The sequence below is a fragment of the Physeter macrocephalus genome, chromosome 19, assembly GCF_002837175.3.
Source record: "Physeter macrocephalus isolate SW-GA chromosome 19, ASM283717v5, whole genome shotgun sequence".
Lineage (NCBI taxonomy): Eukaryota > Metazoa > Chordata > Mammalia > Artiodactyla > Physeteridae > Physeter > Physeter macrocephalus.
Window position 1 is genome coordinate 63,984,715 of NC_041232.1, and position 23,642 is coordinate 64,008,356.

The 23,642-nt window shown below is 45.6% G+C and overlaps 1 protein-coding gene across 1 annotated transcript in view; it reads right to left on the bottom strand.

Annotated features, from left to right (window-relative positions):
* The window catches only part of MYO5B (myosin VB), a 324,120-nt gene that overhangs the window by 90,281 nt on the left and 210,197 nt on the right, over nt 1-23,642 (bottom strand). Inside the window, exons 7-10 of the mRNA XM_028479944.2 lie at nt 23,367-23,448; nt 17,607-17,714; nt 13,656-13,765; nt 8,613-8,878 (exon numbers count right to left, since the gene is read on the bottom strand). Coding sequence (XP_028335745.1) covers nt 8,613-8,878; nt 13,656-13,765; nt 17,607-17,714; nt 23,367-23,448 — 566 coding nt within the window. The remainder of the gene's footprint in view (nt 1-8,612; nt 8,879-13,655; nt 13,766-17,606; nt 17,715-23,366; nt 23,449-23,642) is intronic.

Below are 23,642 nucleotides of genomic sequence, written 5' to 3' on the forward strand. Positions count from 1 at the left end.
GGGACCAAAACCAAAGCTGAACCCCAGGAGCTGTGTGAACAGAGAAGAGAAAGGGAAATATCTCCCAGCAGCCTCAGGAGCAGCAGATTAAATCCCACAATCAACCTGATGAACCCAGCATCTGTGGGACACCTGATTAGACAATGAATGTTCCCAAAGTTCAGGTGGTCGACTTTGGGAGCAACTGTAGACTTGGGGTTTGCTTTCTGCGTCTGATTTGTTTCTGGTGTTATGTTTATCTTAGTTTAGTTTTTAGTGCTTGCTATCATTGGTGGATTTGTTTACTGATTTGGCTGCTCTCTCTCTTTTCTCTAAATTTTTTTATTTTTTATTTTCTTACTATTAAAAAAAAATTTTTTTCCCTTTTTTTTCTTTTTGTGAGTGTGTATGTGTATGTTCCTTTGTGTGATTTTGTCTGTTTAGGTTTGCTTTTACCATTTGTCCTAGGGTCCTGTCTGTTCGTTTCCCTTGGGATTGTTTTTTTTTTGATGAGTGTGTGTGTAAATGTTTCTTTGTGTGATTTTGTCTGTTTAGTTTTGCTTTTACCGTTTGGTTTGGGGTAGTATCTGTTCGTTCTTTTTTCTTCTTCTTCTTCCTTTTCTTCCGAGCTGTGTGGCTGGCAGGGTCTTGGTGCTCTGGCCGCTTGTCAGGTCTGAGCTTCCAAGGTGGGAGAGCCGAGTCCAGGACAATGGACCACCAGAGACCTACCGGCCCCAAGTAATATCATTCGGCGAGACCTCCCCCAGAGATCTCCACCTGAACACTAAGACCCAGCTCCACCCAACGGGCAGCAAGCTCCAGTGCTGGACACCCCATGCCAAACAACTAGCAAGACAGGAACACAACACAACCCATTAGCAGTCAGGCTGCCTAGAGTAATACTAAGTTCACAGACAACCTAAAACACACCACCAGACGCAGAGCTGCCCGCCCGAAGGACAAGATCCAGGTCCACCCACCAGAACACAGGCACCAGTCCCTACACCAGGAAGCCTACACAACCCACTGAACCAACCTCACCCACTGGGGGCGGACACCAAACATAACAGGAACTACGAACCTTCAGACTGTGAAAAGGAGACCCCAAACACAGTAAATTAAATAAAATGAGAAGACAGAGAAATATGCAGCAGATGAAGGAACAAGGAAAAAAACCCACAAGACCAAACAAGTGAAGAGGAAATCAGCAGTCTACCTGAAAAAGAATTCAGAGTAATGATAGTAAAGATGATCCAAAATCTTGGAAAGAGAATGGAGAAAATACTAGAAATGTTTAACAAGGACCTAGGAGAACTAAAGAGAGAATTGAGGACGGTCTCAGAGACCTCTGAGACAACATTAAATGCATCAGAATTTGAATTACAGGGGTCCCAGAAGAAGAAGAGAAAACGAAAGGGTCTGAGAAAATATTTGAAGAGATTATAGTAAAAAACTTCCCTAACATGGGAAAGGAAATAGTCAATCAAGACCAGGAAGTGCAGAGAGTCCCATACAGGATAAATCCAAGGAGAAACACGTTAAGATACATATTAATCCAACTACCAAAAAAATTAAATACAAAGAAAAAATATTAAAAGCAGCAAGGGAAAAGCAACAAATAACATACAAGGGAATCCCCATAAGGCTAAAAGCTGATCTTCAGCAGAAACTCAGAAAGCCAGAAGGGAGTGGCAGGACATATTTAAAGTGATGAAAGAGAAAAACCTACAAGCAAGATTACTCTATCCAGCAAGGATCTCATTCAGATTTGACAGAGAAATCAAATGCTTTACAGACAAGGAAAAGCTACGAGAATTCAGCACCACCAAACCAGCTTTACCACAAAGGCTAAAGGAACTTCTCTAAGCAGGAAACACAAGAGAAGTAAAGACCCACAAAAAAAACCCCCAAAACAATAGAGAAAATGGTAACAGGAACATACATATCGATAATTACCTTGAATGTAAATGGATTAAATGCTCCAACCAAAAGACATAGACTGGCTGAATGGAAACAAGACCCATATATATGCTGTCTAGAAGAGACCCACTTCAGACCTAGGGACACATACGGACTGAAAGTGAGGGGATGGAAAAAGATATTCCATGCAAATGGAAATCAAAAGAAAGCTGGAGTAGCAATACTCCTATCAGACAAAATAGACTTTAAAATATCAGACAAAATAGACTTTAAAATAAATGCTATTACAAGAGACAAAAAAGGACACTACATAATGATCAAGGGATCCATCCATGAAGAAGATATAACAATTGTAAATATTTATGCACCTAACATAGGAACACATCAATACGTAAGGCAAATGCTAACAGCCATAAGCCGGGAAATAGACATTAACACAATAAGAGTAGGGGACTTTAACATGCCACTTTCACCAATGGACAGATCCTCCAAAATGAAAATCCTCCAAAATGAAAATAAATGAGGAAACACAAGCTTTAAATGACATATTAGACCAGGTGGACTTAACTTATATTTATAGGACATTCCATCCAAAAACAACAGAATACACATTTTTCTCAAGTGCTCATGGAACATTCTCCAGGATAGATCATATCTTGGGTCACAAATCAAGCCTTGGTAAATTTAAGAAAATTGAAATCGTTATCAAGCATCTTTTCTGACCACAATACTATGAGACTAGATATCAATTACAGGAAAAAAAAAATGTAAAAAAGACAAACACATGGAGGTTAAACAATACACTACTAAATAACCAAGAGATCACTGAAGAAATCACAGAGGAAATCAAAAAATACCTAGAGACAAATGACAATGAAAACACGACGATCTAAGACCAATGAGATGCAGCAAAAGCAGCTCTAAGAGGGACGTTTATAGCAATACAAACCTACTTCAAGAAACAAGAAAAATCTCAAATAAACAAGCTTACCTTACACCTCAAGCAATTAGAGAAAGAAGAACAAAAAACCCCAAAGTTAGCAGAAGGAAAGAAATCATAAAGATCAGATCAGAAATAAATGAAAAAGAAATGAAGGAAACAATAGCAAAGATCAATACAACTAAAAGCTGGTTCTTTGAGAAGATAAATAAAATTGATAAACCATTAGCCAGACTCATCAAGAATAAAAGGGAGAAGACTCAAATCAATAGAATTAGAAATGAAAAAGGAGATGTAACAACTGACACTGCAGAAATACAAAAGATTATTAGAGATTACTACAAGCAACTGTATGCCAATAAAATGGACAACCTGGAAGAAATGGACAAATTCTTAAATCATTAGCCAGACTCATCAAGAAAAAAAGGGAGAAGACTCAAATCAACAGAATTAGAGGGATTCCCTGGTGGTGCAGTGGTTAAGAATCCACCTGCCAATGCAGGGGACACAGGTTCAAGTACTGGTCTGGGAAGATCCCAACCCATATGCCACGGAGCAACTAAGCCCATGCGCCACAACTACTGAGCCTGCACTCTAGAGCCACCAGCCACAACTACTGAAGTCCATGCGCCACAACTACTGAAGCCCACACGCCCTAGAGCCTGTGCTCCGCAACAGAGAGGCCACTGCAATGAGAGGCCCGTGCACCACAACGAAGAGTATCCCCAGCTCACCGCAACTAGAGAAAGTCTGCGCGCAGCAACGAAGACCCAACACAGCCAAAATAAATAAATAAATTAATTAATTAAAAAAAGAGAAAGTTTATAAAAACTAAAAAAAATTTTTAAAAAGAATTAGAAATGAAAAAGGAGAAGTAACAACTGACACTGCAGAAATACAATGAATCATGAGATACTGCTACAAACAACCATATGCCAATAAAATGGACAACCTGGAAAAAACAGACAATTTCTTAGAAAAGTACAACATTCAAAGACTGAACCAGGAAGAAACAGAAAATATGAACAGATCAATCACAAGCACTGAAATTGAAAATGTAATTGAAAAACTCCCAAGAAACAAAAGCCCAGGACCAGATGGCTTCACAGGTGAATTCTATCAAACATTTAGAAAAGGGCTAACACCTATGTTTCTCAAACTCTTCCAAGATATAGCAGAGGGAAGAACACTCCCAAACTCATTCTACAAGGCCACCATCACCCTGATACCAAAACCAGACAAAGCTGTCACAAAGAAAGAAAACTACAGGCCAATATCACTGATGAACATAGATGCAAAAAATCCTCAACAAAATACTAGCAAGCAGGCTTCCCCTGGTGGCGCAGTGGTTGCGTGTCCGCCTGCCGATGCAGGGGAACCGGGTTCGCGCCCCGGTCTGGGAGGAGCCCACATGCCGCGGAGCGGCTGGGCCCGTGGGCCATGGCCGCTGAGCCTGCGCGTCCGGGGCCTGTGCTCCGCAACGGGAGAGGCCACAACAGAGGGAGGCCCGCATACCACAAAAAAAAAAAAAAAAAAATACTAGCAAGCAGAATCCAACAGCACATTAAAAGGATCATACATCATGATCAAGTGGGGTTTATCCCAGGAATGCAAGGATTCTTCAATATATGCAAATCAATCAATGGGATACACCATATTAACAAACTGAAGGATATAAACCATATGATAATCTCAACAGTTGCAGAAAAAGCTTTCGACAAAATTCAACACCCATTTATGATAAAAAACTTTCCAGAACCTGGGCATAGAGTGAACCTACCTCAACCTAATAAAGGCCATATATGACAAACATCACAGCCAACATCTTTCTCAATGGTGAAAAACTGAAACCATTTCATCTAAGATCAGGAACAAGACAAGGTTGCCCACTCTCACCACTATTATTCAACACAGTTTTGGAAGTTTTAGCCACAGCAGTCAGAGAAGAAAAAGAAATAAAAGGAATCCAAATTGAAAAAGAAGTAAAACTGTCACTGTTTGGAGATGACATGATATTACACATAGAGAATCCTAAGGATGCTACCAGAAAACAACTAGAGCTATTCAATGAATTTGGTAAAGTAGCAGGATACAAAATTAATGCACAGAAATCTCTTGCATTCCTGTACACTAACGATGAAAAACCTGATAGAGAAATTAAGGAAACACTCCCATTTACCATTGCAACGAAAAGAATAAAATACCTAAGAATGAAACCCACCTAAGGAGACAAAAGCCCTGTATGCAGAAAACTATTAGACACTGATGAAAGAAATTAATGATACAAACAGATGGAGAGATATACCATGTTCTTGGATTGGAAGAATCAACATTGTGAAAATGACTATACTACCCAAAGCAACCTACAGATTCAATGCAAGCCCTATCAAACTACCAATGGCATTTTTCACAGAACTAGAACAAAAAATTTTACAATTTGTATGGAAACACAAAAGACCCCGAATAGCCAAAGCAATCTTGTGAAGAAAAATGGAGCTGGAGGAATCCTGACTCCAGACTATACTACAAAGCTACAGTAATGGAGACAGTATGGTACTGGCATAGAAACAGAAATATAGATCAATGGAACAGGATAGAAAGCCCAGAGATAAACCCGTGCACATATGGTCACCTTATTTTTGATAAAGGAGGCAAGAGTATACAATGGAGAAAAGACAGTCTCTTCAATAAGTGGTGCTGGGAAAACTGGACAGCTACATGTAAAAGAATGAAATTAGAACACTCCACCTAATGAAACGTAAAAGCTTTTGCACAGCAAAGGAAACCATAAACAAGACGAAAAGACAACCCTCAGAATGGGAGAAAATATTTGCAAATGAAGCAACTGACAGAGGATTAATCTCCAAAATTTACAAAAAGCTCATGCAGCTCAATATCAAAAAACAAACAACCTAATCCAAAAATGGGCAGAAGACCTAGATAGATATTTCTCCAAAGAAAATATACAGATCACCAACAAACACACGAAAGGATGCTCAACATCACTAATCATTAGAGAAATGCAAATCAAAACCACAATAAGGTATCACCTCACACCAGTGAGAATGGCCATCATCAAAAAATCTACAAACAATAAATTCTGGAGAGGGTGTGGAGAAAAGGGAACCCTCTTGCACTGTTGGTGGGAATGTAAATTGATACAGCCACTATGGAGAACAGTATGGAGGTTCCTTAAAAAACTAAAAATAGAGCTACCATATGACCCAGAAATCCCACTACGGGGCATATACCCTGAGAAAACTATGATTCAAAAAGTGACATGTACCACAATGTTCATTGCAGCACTATTTACAATAGCCAGGAGATGGAAGCAACCTAAGTGTCAATTGACAGATGAATGGATAAAGAAGTTGTGGCACATATATACAATGGAATATTACTCAGCCATAAAAAGAAACAAAATTGAGGTATTTGTAATGAGGTGGATCGACCCAGAGTCTGTCATACAGAGTGAAGTCAGTCAGAAAGAGAAAAACAAATACCGTATACTAACACATATATATGGAATCGAAAAAAACAAATGGTTCTGATGAACCTAGCTAGGGGCAAGACAGTAATAAAGACACAGACGTAGAGAATGGACTTGAGGACACGGGGAGGGGGAAGGGGAAGCTGGGACGAAGTGAGAGTAGCACTGACATATATACACTACCAAATGTAAAACAGATAGCTAGTGGGAAGCGGCCGCATAGCACAGGGAGATCAGCTCGGCGCTTTGTGACCACCTAGAGGGGTGGGATAGGGAGGGTGGGAGGGAGACGCAAGAGGGAAGAGATATGGGGATATATGTATATGTATAACTGATTCACTTTGTTATACAGCAGAAACTAACACAACGTTGTAAAGCAATTATACTTCAATAAAGATGTTAAAAAAAAAAACAACAAGAACAGTGAGTCTCCACATTAATCTTCCCACACCGAATACTCAGTAAAAATAGATTCTTGCCCAGGTAGATTAAGGGAACCAGGTCAGATGCTGCATCCTGACTTTCTCTAGCTCTTACATCAGAATGTAACACTAAAGGTCAGTTTTTTTGAAACCCAATTACCTGAAAATACTCATGGCAGAGGGATGAATGACACAGAATTAATTACTGACAGCTCGGTAGTATGTTTCCTGGGTGCACAGACTGTGCTATGTTCCTATCCCCAGAGCAACTGTAAGGGCTGAGTCAAAAAGCAGGCACTCGACGGAGCAGAAGAGAAGTGGCATGTCCACAGTCACTCGGCTAGAACCTTGGAGAGCCCGGGGAGGATGCATTTTCCTGCCTCCCCCAAGCTCATCCTCCACTGTGCTCCTCATCACCTAGGAGGTGGCTTTTTCCCTACCATCTGGACTGTGCTCCTGTCCCAAAGGGTCTCCCCCCACTGCCCGTGTTCTACCCTCTCCTTGAAAGATCGAGTTCAAGCCTCACCTTCCACGTGAAGCTTTTCCTGACTGTGCCAACAAGCGTGCACTCTTCTGCCTTGAAGCTCGTACAGCACCAAGTGTCCAAACCCTCAAACCGACCCTGTTACAATTTCTTCTGTTGTCTCTTGTATTATGTAGCTCGTGCATGTGACTTAACTCTTCAGCATGTTCTGGAAGCCTCTGCGATGCCAGAAATCAAGTTTACTGACACAGCATGTGACATGATTTGATTCAAAGCGCAGTGATAAACAAGAGCAGCAGAGATAGAGCTGGGACAGCCTATCTTTGCACGGGAAAGCAGCCGCTTTTAGAGGAGGTTTTCCTTTACTACAGCCTCAACATAAGGCAAGCACCAGCTTGTCAGCCCACTGAGCAGTCATTTCTACCAGAGTATCATGGCTGTTACAACTCTGCACTTCTAAGGGTCCAAAGTTCTATTTTAAGACAGAAACCATGACCTCTATGATATAAAGATCCAGGAGGATTTCATCTATTATTAGCTTAAAGAGGGCAGGACACTGATCATAAAAGAAGTGCAGGTAAGGTTTCAACCCAGTACATATAATTTCAAGCAATTCTAGAAGGACCTGGAATGCACCTAAGAGAGACTTGTGGCTCAAAACTTCCTTTCAAGCTATAGAAACGAAAGAATAGAAGGGCTGTGATCTGTAGAGAGTCATTCAGCTAGCTGGGGACAGCAATGAGTCAGAAAGGCAGTCTTCTAGTGCCTAGTGAAGTACGCTTTCCACATGCCAGGTTGCCTCTCCCTGTAAGTTACACTGTTATGAGTAACCGCCTTTTCCACTAGGCTAGAATTCTAAAATGCAGAGAAACTTCAGGAATGACCACACACAATATCAATCTGTATCACAGCACTGGGCACAGTTACAGTATTAAAACAATCACCTTGATTGGTGACATCGTGAATGAGGTCGGATGATAGCTTTAAATAAAACATAACTGGAGTAGAAAACCTGAATTTAAGTTCACAGAAACCTCCAGTCTGATGTTGGACAAGACACTGCCATCTCTGGGCCTCAGTTTCCCAAAAGGACAAAGGGATGTCTGTGGGGTTTCTCAGTGGGGGAGCTACTGGTGTTTGATAGGGTCCATTCTTCCTCGAGACTGTCCTCTGTATTGTAGGACACCTAGCAACCCCGGCCTTGGGCCACCAAGTGCCGGCAGAGACCCAGTCACTGTGACAACCCAAAATGCCCCCTTCCCCCATATTTCACACTCCCCTGGTTGAGAACCACCAGGAAAGTCTCCAAGGTCCCCGCTGGCTCTAAAATGCCAGCAGGAAGACACCAGTGATCAGCGGGAGGAGGCACAGTCCTACCCGTAGATGTCCAGGACCCCGATGAAGGAGTGCTGCTTGAGGGGGGTGTGCAGGGCCTTGTTGATGTGCCCCACTATCCAGCCAAACAGCTGGGCGTAGATGTGCTTGGCCAGGGCATTGCGCGCATTGACCACCTGCTGCAGGGACATGGTCTTGATGTAGGTCTCTGAGGTGGTGACCAGCTTGCGATGGCACAGCCAGTGCTGCATCTGACTCTCTTCCACCCCCAGCAGTTGGCAGAAGTTGCTCAGGTGTTCATCCTCGGGCTGGAAGAGATATGGGAGAAGGGTTCAGCGGGGCGTGGAGGACAGCCCACCACCATGCTCTAGGGAGGGAAGGAACCCAACTCTAGGTCCCCCAGAACCCCATTTCACCCCTAGCCACTGCCCCAGCCATCTCATGCACTCTCACACCACTAGGTGACAACTGGGGCCCAATGAGTGCTGCTCAAACTGATAATACCTGCTAATGAACAAATCATCAGCAGGGCTTTAAAAAACAACTCTCCACTTTCCCTGCCCCTCCTCCCCTGCCAGGGCCTGAAGGGTAACTGGAGGAGAGGGCTCCGGAGTGAAGGGAGCAGGATGAGAACTGATAACTTAGGAACAGATAATCCGTTAAGAATAAGGAGCCAGAGGCAAAATCACAGTGAATGTAGCTTCCAACTGCAGAGTTCCACATGCAGTGCTCAATCCACAGCCCCAGAAAGGTCCTCGCTTTTGAGTGTTACCTTGGGCTCGCAAGCGGTCTAGAGCAGTGCGCTCAGAAATGAGCCCTGAGCTGACCCCCTTGGACGATGACAGCACACTGACATCACACCATCCTAAGCTTCCAAGCAGATTTGCTTTCATCTTAGCCCCGGTCATACTAAACACGTAACTGAACTTATTTATATTCTTTAAGCACTTGCCACTTGGAAAGAAAGTGAATCTAGGTGGAAAGCTAGGACAAATGGCAATAAATAAGGAAAAAATTTTGACTTGGGAAGATCACTTGGAACACTGTAACTGATATTCATGTTTAGAGCTGGGAAAAACTACGGATGCCTCCAGCGTAAGTCCCTTCGCCATACAGGTAAGAAACTGAGCCCCAGAAGTACAAGAACGCACCCAGGTAGCCAGTTGCATTTCATCTTGACCCTCAATTACCCAAAGTACCAATCACAACACCTTGCCCTTGAGTCCCTGATAACCAAGTCACCGACAGAGTCTTGTCTTATTTCGCCCAAGTGTGTAGGTGTCCTGGGTCCCCCTTGCTGCCCATTCACAACACCCCACAGAAAACCTGCTTTTCCTCTAGAGGTTCTTCTCGCCCATTATTCATTCCCTCATCTGAATCCCCCAGGGGAAGTTGATAACCCAGCCACGAGCCTGCTGGAGAGCTTAATAACTCCGAGGCTGAAAGGGAATCCTTTAGAATGTCACGTGCCACCTCCTAATGGCCCTGAATTGCTTGGGGGAATCATTTTCTGATGACGCTGCCACCACCTAAATGCAGGCTTGTTCAATGAAAATTAACACAGATAACTGTACCATTTCCCCAGGCCATTTTTTCTCCCTCCCACAGATATTTAAAATCCATCTACCCAAATACACACAATTACAAAATAATAAAATGTCAGAGTAGGAAAGAACCTCCAAAAATCATTAAGGCCCGTTTTTCCAGAGTATGGTTTGTGGAGTTGGAGTAATAGTTACAAAGGCCATTAACTGGCTTTACTCAACAAAAGTGGGGGGCCGGGAGAGTGACAGTAGGTTGAACGTGATGGAACCGGCTTGTTAACGTACTTTGTAAACACACACGCACACACACACACACAGGGTTCCATAAGTTCTGGAACTTTTCAATCATCACCACGGGACAGGTTTCCGTCGGCTGCAGCAGGGAGTTGCCTGCCCATCTATTACCTGCTCCTGACTGTTGATTAAAGGTACTAACTGAAACTGATTTAACATTATGCAATTACACTTAAGCTTAATTAAATGATGCTAAATCCATTAAAGACAGCCAGCATCACAGGCAGCTGATGAGTTCTGTGGGCCCATATTGCCAAATTCAAGAAACAAATTGCCTCTGGTGTCCAAGTAATTGCATGCTACTGCATCTCCAAGGTAACTCTGGCAGTTATGGAACATATTTTCATGCTTTAATTAAAAATAACAACTACCAAGCAGAAGGCACCACTGCATCTGGACAGACACCCCTTCCACAGTAGGAGGTCCACCCTATGCACCCAAGGCATAAACCAAAATCCTTGCACTAGCAATCATTTAGCAAAGCATTTCTCGAGCGAGCACACACTGCGTGCCCAGCAGCATGCTGGGCACGGATGGGGAACGTCAGGCTAGTGGAAGACAGCCGCAGCTCCAGGGACTGACCGTCCAGAGGAAGGAGCAGGGCTGGCAGTGGTGTGGAGCAAGAACGCTGGCTGGGCTTTGCCATTAACTGTCATTATGACCTTAGAGAGAGTTTCCTCTCTCTGGGCCTTAGTCTTTCCAACCCTGTGAAGGGAGACGGATGCTCAGAAGGTCCACTCTGGCTCTGCCAACAATGATGATAACAGTCGAGAACTCGAGCCCTCGAGCCCTGTGCCAAGGTGGGTAATATCACCCCCGCCCGCAGATAAGGAAACAGAAAGGTAAGAAACTATCAGTAAGTGGCAGAACCAGGATTTGAACCCTGGCAGCCCTGACTCCAATTTCTCACTCTCAATTAGCTCTCGACACAGCCTTTAACTGGAGGACAATATGAGACCAGCCTAGACCACGTACCTGTGCTCACAAACCTCTGCCTTCCTGTCGTCTCTGAGAGTAAGGGCCTGGTGTCCAAGCCTTCACCTGTCAGGCTTCCTCCCCTCCCTCCAGCACCATCTGTGTCCTCCTTCCCCACCCCCGCCTTCCCCAAGTGTGCCCTGATAGCCCTCCTTCACACAGTCTTTGCACACACACTCAGTGAGTGCCAGTGTGTGTCAGGGCTAGAAGAGTGAGCATAGGAGACACTGTCCTGGAGTTTAGTGGGGGAAATGGGCATCGATCAAATACCACCAGTAAATGTTCACTCTCCTTCTCACGCGAAGGTCCCTGCTGAGGCTGGTGCGGAAGATCAACTCTAAGATCAGAGAGACACTTCCCTGATAAGCCCAAGTCCTGGCTCTCCAAAGAGGCCCTGGCCTCACTCAACCCACAGCCACAGGCGCCCAGGAACTCACTGGCCCTGGTCCTCGGGCCTCACCGTCAGCCCCACCCAGTGCTCCTCTATTTGCTCACTTGCGTCACCCCTGAGCCTAGGGAGCCTCCATCATCCATCCATCTGCTTACTGGGCATCTACCAAGTCCTGGGCACTGTGCTGGGTGCTGGTGATACAACAGAGAGCAAACAGTCCCCGTTCTCATAGACTTTGGAATCTCATGAGGGAGAGAGACACACAGCAAATCATCACATAATAAATGTAAAATTACAACCACGCTGAGAGATATGGAGGAGAGGCATGAACGCTGTAAGAACCCACAATGGGGGACGTGACCAGGATGTGACCTTGAGAAGGAGACTGGGGGAAGGGGGGGGTGGAGGCCAAGGGAAATCTGTCAGCTTTCCTGCATTTGGCCAGCCTAAATTAGGAGTTTTTCAATGCCAATGTTCCTAATCTCACCTGTCCCCGACACTAGGCAGAGTACGGTTGCCCTAAGGAACCGGGGGACATTTATGCGGACGTGTTGGGAGGGGAGGCACAGACCCTCTCTGCCTTTCTCAAGAGACACAATGCTTCACTGGACCTAAAGAGTGTTTGGCCTGCACTAGAGGCCCATCCGCCACCCACCAAGGCACCAGGTTCTCCTCTGCCCACCTCAATCCGTCTCACAGCATCACCACGGCCAACCACACTGCCCCGCCACACACGCACACACACACCCACACACGCACACACACCGACGTCCCGGGGCACCGAGCACTGCCCAGCTCCAGCCTTCCCTGCTTTCACACTGGGCCCAGCGGGTGATCCTCTCGTGAGGCTGCAGACTCCGTGCCGAGGATGGCGGCAGGCCTGATGGGGCCAGGGGCTCCAAACCCAAGGCTATTTCTCTCGTAGGTGTATGGGGGTGATGAGCTAGGCCAAATGCCAGCTACCATTCAGGACTTCCTCTCCCTCAAGGCAGGGCCAGGTTTAACTGGGTTAAAAAATGTCTGCACAATTGAAAAAGGATCAGCTTGTGCGTGGCCTGGACACATGCCCACATTCCTATTCTGTAGTACTGTCTTCTGTATTTCCCCAGTTATTTAAATTCTAAGACCTTGGTAGAAAGAATCATACTTTGTACCTCCCAGGACTTGGCCATAAATGGACACAAAAGAGGTCTAAAAGAAACAATTGCAGATTCCTTACTCAAGGTCAGAATATCAGTTTTTTGGCCCAGCCTTCCACCATCACATACCAGAGAGCACACAACATGCTGTCTATACTACTTGTAACCAGCAATGCTCCCCCACCCACCCACTTAGACATTTTTTATCTACCACATATAAGGTACTACACTGGGCACCAAGAAAGTAACAGTCATTAAGAGAATTTATGGAGCACTTCATGGTTTGCAATGCTGTCATATAGATGTCTCAGTATTCTCCTTTGTACTGTCAAAATCTTGGCAACTGTGGTTATCTGTCCTGTCCACCCAATTAGATTGTAAGCTCCTTGGAGACAGTGTCCAACACTCCTTCATATCCCTGCAAGCACAGACCGAAAGTACTCATGAGCTGATAACACTGTAGAATCCCATGGACTTTGGGTACTTGGGAAATCAAACCATCAAAAATAATTTATTGAGTAACCACTAAATTCCCCGCCCTCAACGACAGAAACTTGATGGCAGCTGATTTGAAAAGGATTTGTTGTTTTAAATAATTATCAGCAAGGGAACAGAATCCATTCCTCTTAAAAATAAATAACCTATGAATGTCCTCTAAGCGTAAAGGAATTTCAGTTGTATAAAACTGTACGAACAGAGTAAATTGTGTACATGTTATCTCTGGTGCTGGTGGGCAACTTACTGATATACTACAGGATTCACCATCGCGCTCGGCTTGAATCTCCACATTTCCAAGGTGTAGGATGGAAGCAATTATCTTAAAAATGTTTATCTGATGGGACTCTCTCACTCCTGGGGAAAAAAAAAATGAATGAATGACACTCAATATCCACGGTAGGATAGAAAGAATGTTTTACCCTCTTTTTAAGGACTTAAGAAAAAAATGTTTCATTTTCCTTTCTGGGCCAGTGACTCCTAAAATGATCCAGGCTCCTCACCAAGTAATTACCACTCACAGTAACAGCTCAGAGGGCAAAGGGGCTCCTTGGACTAAAAGAGAAATATCTTCACGGTGATTGTCCTGATCAAACCAGATGGGTCACGCTACCATTTTCACTCCTCCAAGAGCAAAGGAGAGGCAGCAATCAAGCAGACCCATTTTGGACTTCATTTCAACCAACATTTTATGGATGTTTTTATGAGTTTAATAAGAATGGTCATTTATCTGAAGTCATTTTTCTCCCAACATAATATCCTGCAAACATCTGTGACACACCTCTGAAGTGCCAACGGAGAAAGAGGAGGAGAAATTTCTCCTGGGGGTGCTGTAATGGGGCTGGACGGCCAGCTGGCCCTTGGCTGTTCCCCTGGGGACTGCTGTTTGCCACACTATATGCTCCATCAGTTATAGACACACACACCTACTCTGGAGCCACTGACAGCAGATATCTACTGTCGATTTTGTTATTTATGCATGTAAGTTATCGAAGACATGGATACTCTCTTAAAATTTATATTTAGCTTTAAGGCATTATCATTTCTTTTTGAATTGCCAAATACTTCAGACTTAAAAAAAGGCTACAGACTAATATAATGAACACCAGTTGACCTACCATTCAGTTTAAGAGATAATACAGTTGTTCTCCAAATTCTTCCCCAGAGGCAGTTACTTATTTTTAAGGCAATATTTTACTCAGGCTTAAAAAAAAAAAGTCAGTGACACCTATATAACTGGGAGTAAAGTTGTGTCATGTTAGGATTAAAAACTTTACTCAGATAATCAACAAAGTGGACAACCCAAGCATGAACTAGACAAATTAACTCTACACTTTAATAGTGTTAGATGACCACTACTGTGTAAACTTCATAGGGTCAGGGATTTACTTTTTAATTTTTATTACACAACATCTTCAAAATATACAAACTTAAAAAAAATTACAACGAATCCCTGTTCTTGCTTCATCATTATATCCCCAGTGCCCGGCACACAGTAGGTGCTCAGAAACATGAGTGACAGAATGGCTGTATTGATACTTGTTACGCAGACGGAAGTCCTTGCAAATGTCTACAGAAATGCATGCATTGTTCAAACATCTGGTTTTACTTAAACTAATAATCCAAAAAACAGCCAGAGGGTGAACAATTTAGGCACAGGTCTTGAGTGTAACTGAGTAAGAATGGCAAAAGAAAGACCAGTTAAAGCCAGAGGCTGAAACCCAGGACAAGACAGGAGGCTGGACAGTTATGCACCTGTATAGGGAGTAAAGCACTGTAGAGTGCTCTCAAGTAAGTCCCACAGAAGAACTAGTCAGGAAGTGGGTGCTGGGCCCATCACAGGATGAGAGGGATATATCACTTTCCTCTCCCCTTCTCTTATTCTTAGGAACGAATGCTTTGTCAGTTTCCAAAGACCTAATCACCCTGTCACAGTAGGAATTTAAGTAGTAGATATTGGATGACTGACTCTTGAATCCTAACAATAGTTAAGATTCCTATGCTATACTGACCAGAAAGTCCCCTTTTAATACAGGATTCTCTGAGTAAGCAGTACCTCTTTACAGGAAGCAACAAAACAAAACAAATTTTTAAAAAATCAGACACTAAATCTGAAAGGCTCGTAGCCCACAGCCTGTTTTTGTAAATAAAGTTTTATTAGAACAGTCATGTCTTTCCTTTTACATTTTGTCTATGGTTACTTTTGCACTACAGTGGCAAAGTTAAGTAGTTGCTACAGAAATCGTATGGCCAAGAGGGCCCAAAATATTTACTATCATGTCCTTTAAGAAAAAGTTTGCCAACCTCCGGAATTTAAAAAGTGGACACGTTTATTAAAGAGTAGGGAAGAATGGCTTATTAAATAATTAATTTTAAAAATTCCATTTACTTTGAGAATTAAAGCACCTAGTCTCCTTAGGGCTTTGGAGGGAACAACCATCTCCTTGGATCAGCTTACGCCCACTGCTCCCACCAGCACTACAGGGGCCTTCTCCTTTCTTAGCCGACTGCTATCCTCCTCAACATCAAGTCTCCTCTGTACCTGGCTCCCCAGCGCTGAAGAAGAAAACAGCTCTGTGGCGCTGGGGAACTCAGGGACACCTGTACCCGGTTTATCATCTCTCAGCTTCAGATCTGCCCTTCTTTGTCCTGCTTTGTCACACTGGTGCTAGACCCGGTAAACATTTCCCCTTGGCCTGCTGGTGGCATGTCACCCTTGGTCAAGAGAGGGCACTGCAAGGACTCCACAAGGCAAAAGCAGCAAGAAGCTGTTTCCATTCCTGGTTCTGGTCCTCCACAGTCATCAGTATTCACCTTGGGAGCCCAGCCACCTGCCAGGTGAGTTCCAGCTGTGTCTTCAGGCCATGTTCCCCCATTAGCAGCTGCTTCTGACAAGTTCTGGCTCCACCACACCCCAGGGCACTACAGGCTGCTTACACAGACCAGGGATGGCCCACACCCTCCGGCAGGTTCCTTTACCACCAGAGGGCTTCCTGATCTTGGGGCAGCCGCATCCTCCTAGAAGTGTTCCAGATCTCAGCCTGGCATGGGGGGGCTCTGCTAGTCAATAGCTCCTGTACTGGCTGCTCCTCCTCACCCTCGAGGCAGTTCTTTTACACCCACTATTTCTAGACCCCTAAAATCCTCTTATTTATAGTTAATTATCTACTACTGCTCTTGTTAACAATTATAGTAATTTTTCTCTTTTGGAATAACCAGTGTGGTTATTCTCATGGGTACAAAAGGCAAACCACATCTATCCACCAGTTATCCAGAGAAGTGAACAGCACTCAGATTTCAGCACATGAAGTCCTGACTTTCTCCCCATATGGAGGTCAGGGTGTGTCCTGTTTGGCCATGCTTTATTTGGACATTGGATGAAACCTCCCTGATTCCCAAACAACCTAAGAAATGCTGCTCTGGGTTGGTCACATGACTCAGAAGCCAAATGTCTGTCAGGGAAGGGCTGGGAAAAGCACCAGGTCCTCCTGAGGCACTTTGTGGATTTCAGGATAACTTCCCAAGCTTCCCCTTTTCTGGCTGCAGGTCCCAGGAATTTACCACTTCCATTTTCCAGTTAAGCACAGACTGCCTTCCACTTTACCACCTGGGGGCTCTTTTCCCCCAAAACTGGCCAGGGAAAGGGGCAGTTTTCTCCAGCTCTACTCTCTTATATGACCCAGAAGGACAGAGAGATCTTGATTTTTGGATTCCACTGCTAAGTTCTATATGGAAACAGCAACAACAGAAATAACACTGCACGTATGGCAGAGCTACTAGACCTCTGCAGTCTATTTCCCACTTGGAGACCCTGACTGTGGAACATGGGTGGTTTCGGTCCCTAAGGCATGTTCCTTCTGCTAGAACACACTGCCTCAAACCCTCAACACAAAAAGACACGGCTCTTCTTGGTTTTCATCCATTGGTGTCAATGCCCTGAGGGAGTGAAAAGGAGTACTTGGCAATGTCCCAGAGATCAACTCTCAAATCCTATTGTTAAGAAAGGGCACCAAAGTTCCATGCCATAAGCTTTGGAGCCCAAGGGTTGGGATGGAATAAGAGTATGAAGATATTCACCAAGAGCAAGAGGGCTTCCCCACCAGCTCATGAAGGTTGGCAAGCAAAGCGGGACATTGCCATGCTTTTTCTCCACGCGATCAACCCTCTGGGCCTTTCTCCCCATCCCCAAGTTCCTTACCAAGGAGTGTGAAGGCTTGTCGAGTCTTCTCAAAGTCCTCAGCATCATCTACACCCTCGATGGACGTGTCTCCTCCCTGTGACGTATAGAAGAAGTCCTCGGCACAGGCTGTGGTGGGAAAGGAGGTGAGGCGTCAGGCATGGGAGGGGCGCTTCATCCCCAGGTTCACCACAGACCATGCCCCACAAGGAGGTCCACTCCCTGAGCAAGCTGCCCTGGGCCAGAGTTTACTCCCAGCTGGATGTGGAACTCTTTCAAATATCATCTCTACTGACAAAGGCAAGTGGGAGAGAAAACTGAGTAACAAAAGACAGAAAAGTACAACACAGTGACAGAACCTGTTGTTGCATTTGTGTTAAAACTGATATATGAAAAACAAGGGAACATAAAAGTCATGGCAAGTTCAAGTTACAGTAGCATTGACCACAGACTTGCTTTCTAAAAGGCTCTGATAGACACAGCAAAATGTACACCCACCCTAGAACCAGACTTCCATGACCATCAATAATCTTAGTCTGACAACCTCGTTTGACACATGAGGGGCAATGATGTGCCCAGAGTGACACGATTTGTTTGTTTTAAACGTTGGGGCACCTTGAGCTGTTTAAGCACGTGTACGAATGCAGGCTGAGACTCTCATCCCCTGGCTTACTTCCTCTTCAGTCAGGCCTCTGCTAACAGCCTGGGGATGACTAGTGAGGAGAGGCCCAGGTTCCATCATAGAATTCAGAGCCACCCTCAGCAGAGGGCAAAAGAGCAACGAGCCCTGGAGCGTATCTGAACTTACAGGGCTTGAGAGCCAGCATTGAAGGCAACAAGTGCACCTCCTCAAAATCACCCTCGAAAATCACTTCAACTTTCCACAAACTATAATGCCTTCGTGTGGTACAATTCTGTCCAGTGCTTGGCATTTCTAAGTGTATAAAGTTTGATTTTGATAAGATGTCAAAACTGGACACTGGCTCTTCTCCCTCCTCCCCTGAAAACACCAGTTAAATGATTTTTCTCTTGACCTGGGCGCGTACGGTTGAAGGCACATCAGTTACACATGCTTAGATGCAGCTTCATCGCAACTCCCAGTCCTCCTTCAACACTTTGTCCTCCCGATTTGATCTCCGAAGAATTTCTTGAGTCTCTTTCCTTCCTCCATCCCGACTGCCACTATCCGGGGTCTGACCTGTTCAGCACCTGTTGTCTGGGGACTGTTGCAAAAGACTCTAAGCCTTTCTCCCTGCTTCTGCTCCTGTCCCTTCTAAATCCTCCTTTAAACTTCTGGTAACTCTGATCACACCACTCCCTACTTAAAGCCCTTTGGAGACACCCTCCTGCTCCACTGCCCTCAAGGCAAAGGTCAAACACCCTAGAAGGGCCTCCGGGACCTTCTGTGAAGTGGCCTCCTCCGACCACTCCAGACTCAGGCCTAGTCCTTCCATCCCCACCTCTATGTCCCAGATACAGCAGCTTCCTTACTATCATTCCTCAGCTCTACCCCTGTTCATGCCGTCAACGGCCCTGCAGACGTCTCCTTCCTGGTCTCTCCCACTTTCCACCTTGGTGCTATGCTCCAAGCCACACTGCACTGTTCCGCCAATTCCTCCCACTGGTCAAGTCCACGATACCAGGCCCAGCTAGGAAGTGGCAGAACTCAGCCCAAACCCCAGTCTCACACACAGCCAACAGGCAACACTGCACATGGGAATGAACAGCAGAATACTGGTCATGTTTTATGAGGGAAGGCTTCCTGGAGGAGTGACTTCAACCCACTCTGCTGACTGCAGGGCACCTGAACTGGGAGACAAAGGACTTTGGCCCTGAGCTCACTCACAGCCACAGCAGAAGAGAATTTTGATGAAGCAAGTCACATTAGGTCTTTGTGGAAAATGGCATATTTGGATCTTTCATATCTAATCACCCTGGAAGCTCTGGCACAGAGTAATGTAACAGCTTCAAGGGTTTAATAAAAGCATCAATTCTTTTTTTCCCTTTACACTCACCTTTCAAAACACCTCATTTGATGATTTTTTACTGTGTCCACATGAAGACGACTGAACACAGTCATCCCTCTGTATGCACAGGGAGTTGGGTCTAGGACCCCCCCCCCGACAACAGATACCAAAATTCACGGATGCTCAAGTCTCTTATGTAAAATGGTATAGTACAGTCAGCCCTCCACAACCATGGATCGAATTTCAGTTGGTTGAATCCACAGATGCAGAACCTGCAGATATGAAGGGCCAAGTGTGTATTTACTCCCATTTTTCAGACAGGCAAACTGGGCACCATAGGGCTTTAAGGGGTTTCCCAGGCTCACCCAGGGTTTGGCCAGGCCTGTGAGCCCATTCCTTGATCACCCAATTAAGGAGATGGTTATCTATGACATCCCATGACTTAGCCATAAATACAACCTACATCATAATCAAAAGTATCACTTGATACACTAGAGTCACCTGAGACTCCAAAAAGAACACTAAGCTTTCATATTGGAGGGAAGGAGGCATTTTCAGCATCTATCAAAGACCTTTCATTGTCAAAGGCAGTGAAAGGCCCCAATGCCTGATGTTCTGAGTGAAACAGACCTCCCCACCCTTCCCTGCTTTGAGTTCCCAAACTCACAGGCCCAGCAGAGTAACTTTTTCCTGCTCAGGTTCATCACTGCAGGGGCCACCCCAGCCAATCACAGCATTCTCTACTGAATGATTTGAATCCAATCAAAATAATCATCTCCTTTCCATCTGCTTGAAGGCTACAATCACCTCTGTTAACATCACTCCCAGACCCTCTTAATAAGACAGACATCCCAACAGGATGCAGTCACTCTTCCCCTATTTGCTTTGCCTGCCTGGATCTCAGCTCTCCTTTTAGGCCCATGAAGCCAATCAACCCATCCCAGAGAGGGGTCTCTTGGCCTCCAGTTTGGGTCTCTCTCTTTACTTAGAATTCCCAAGGAGATATACATCACAAAATCCCCTATTAACTGGCTCACTGGATCAGACTAGTGTACAGAAGGGTCGTGAAGCCAGTGATTAGAGCAATGGACCATCAAGGCCATGGCCCAGGGTTTGTACTTCACCTGAGGAGGCTGTACTCTGACTTGTGCAAGGCAAGAGAGGGTGTTTATAAAAGTATCTATGCAGCTACGGAAATGAAAAAGAAGAAAGGATTTATTCCTTATTACGTGAAGGCTGCATTTAAGGGAATGTGGGTCCATTATACCTCTTTTCACCATCATTTATTCACACTCTAACACATTATTCACTGTATTATTTTTTTAAACCTCACCCCGATGTCATTTTAATGCAACAGACCACCAACCACAGGGCAGAGGAAAGTGAGGCTGTATGCTCATCTGTCCGCTTCATTCTCAAGACAAATGCACAAAATTCCTGCAGGTCCAAGGGGTCTTACAGAGATTTCTGTGCATTTGAACAGCACAGTTTAGGTGAAGAAAAGAGGGAAGGAGGGGAGGCAGGTCTGAATATTCACTAGAAGTCGCTGGCTAGTCCTTCATTTATTTGATGTTTCCATCCATTCAACCAGGGTTATCTGTGGAACTATATACGTCAAGCATCAGGGCTCACAGCCCATCCACCCACAAGGCAGAAGACAGCCTCATGCCTGAGCACGAGAGCTTATCAAAGGCTCTTCACTTCACTCCAAGATGCTCTCAGAGGGCACACGCAGGTAAGAATGCAATAAATGGATCCAATCGGGTAGTTTTCAACTGCTCCAGCCAGGGGCCCAAGGAGCCTGCACCTTGCTGAAACACGGAGTAAGGAAAAGTCATTTTTCTCCTCAATGCACTCCTGTTAAGTGGGGGCGGGGGGCGGGGGGCGGGGAGTAGGATTTCTTTCCTATTACCTGAAAGTTACGTTTGGGATAAAATAGTCCAGATACAGCCAGATGGATCTTAGCAGCATTTGTTCATTTTCTATAAAACTGATCCTAAGAAAAAAGTTTTCAACTCCCGCAGGTTGGCCCTGAGGAGTCCAGCTGGGCCTGTGAAAGGAGGGGGGTGGATGGTAGTGGCCCTTACCGTGGCCTGCCTTCCTGGTCCCTTGTGACTGTAAGCCAGCATGAGAGCCCCAAGCTGCCGGCTCAGGGCAGTGCCCATCAAACAAGGCTTCTAACATTCACTCCTTGTCCGAGGAGCTTACGACTTCACTGGGGAGAATCAGACCTGCAAGCACGGAACAGCTAGAGTACAGCACGACACCAGTCTAATGTGTATCATCCAAGGCTTCCTCCTCTGGGACCCCATTTAACATGACTTTCCCTGAGCAGCTTCTGACCCACCTACTGCGCTTCGCCTTAGCATACCCTTCTCACTCCGTGTTGTAATTGTAAGTGAAGCAGGGGCAGGACGCACAACATTTGGTTCAACACTACATCCCCAGGGCCTAATTTGCCTGCATGGGGTTTAATGAATGAACGGAGGAGCCAGCGCTAAACTGCATAGCACAGGCACTGAGCGCTACCAGAATCCATATGCAAGTAAAGCAGAGAGTGAGGAGGGCAGACCAAGGTTTGAACTACTTGATGTATTTTACCTACAGGGAGCATAGGCTGGAGTGGTCAGAGGTGGATCTGGTGATGGGTCCTTAAGATGGTGAGGATTTGGCTTTGGGACAGTAAAGCCTCAGAAGTCTCCTTCTCTTACAGTTGCACAACAGCCAGCTAACCTCTGTCTAGACACACAGTTGCACAAAAGCCAATTAACCTCTGTCTAGACACCCAGCTCCGTACACCATCTGCTAGTACTGGACCTACCCACACCTCCCCAAAATACAGATGACAGGCCAGGGACAGGGAAGCTGCATGGCCCCGAGGCGTGCCCTCACCACACGCATTCACCAGCAGACGGCTTGGAGGACTCAGTGGCAGGACTCGGTCAATATTCCAAGATAGGGCCGCGCACATAGAACGGGGAAGGCTCCAGGCCCGAGGAGCGGCGCTACATCGGTATGGTGTCAAGAACTAAAGCCTGCTCGCCCTTCTTGCTCTGTCCTGGCTCTCAGCTCCACTAGCTCCGAGTCAACAGTCTCCAGGCACCTTAGCAGACAACAATAACAGAAACGGAGGGTGACTGGGACCCACTGAAAGGCTGTCTTCCTACCTGATGGCAGCAAAAAGCCGACGCACGCCCCTGGCACCCCACTCTGGCTGCTCCGCTCTGGCCTCCAGGCTGCAGGGCGGCTGTGGGCAAGCTGCCCGCCTGCTTGCGAGGAATCGGAGCACTGCTGCCCGGCTGAGGCTCAGCGGTCCAGTTAAACTCTTTAAGTTCCTCTTTCACCTTCTGTGGGGTCGCCTGGGATTCATCAACATGCCCCTTGAGCCAAGCCCATCTTACCCCTGCTTTATCCTCACCCCCCTCCTTCTTTTTCTTTGTCTCAATCCTTAAATATGACTTAAAACACGTCGGCCACAATTAAGTGATGCGCATTAGCTAAATCTCTAGATCCTCAGGGTTGAGACACATTTCTCAGGGCGTCTAGAGTGAAAACATATTTTTCAAAATAATAATGCATTTCAATTCACTTGGGCTCTGCAAAACACTGTTCCACCCCCAGCCTCTTATCCTCTCATTTCCTGTGGGCATGAAACTCACAGAGGGGTGGGACTGTGCCCACAGGTGAGGCAGAGCTAAGAACCCGCGACAGAGGACACTGAGCCGCGCACACCTTCTCCTTCAGAGCCCCCGGACGCACCACCTGCGGCAGCAGCAGCCCAGCCCCAGGACGGGCACGCAGCCCGTTTACTTACTTAGTGCGAGCTCTTTAAATTCCGGAAGACTGGCAGCCGCGCAGAGCTGGTAAAAGATGTGGTAATTCCTCTCATCATCTGCCTGGAGGAGGAAAACAGTTAAGCAGTGTTAGGGGCAGGGACCCCCAAGATTGTCCCCTCGCCCATTCTAATTCCAGGGTGACAGAGGTCAAGGCTTTTCCTTCACGCCTCTGCCACCTTCAATTCCCACCTCCAGGTTTTTCATTTACCGTTATGGGGCCTTCTGCCAACCAGAGGACTTTTACCTCCTGATTT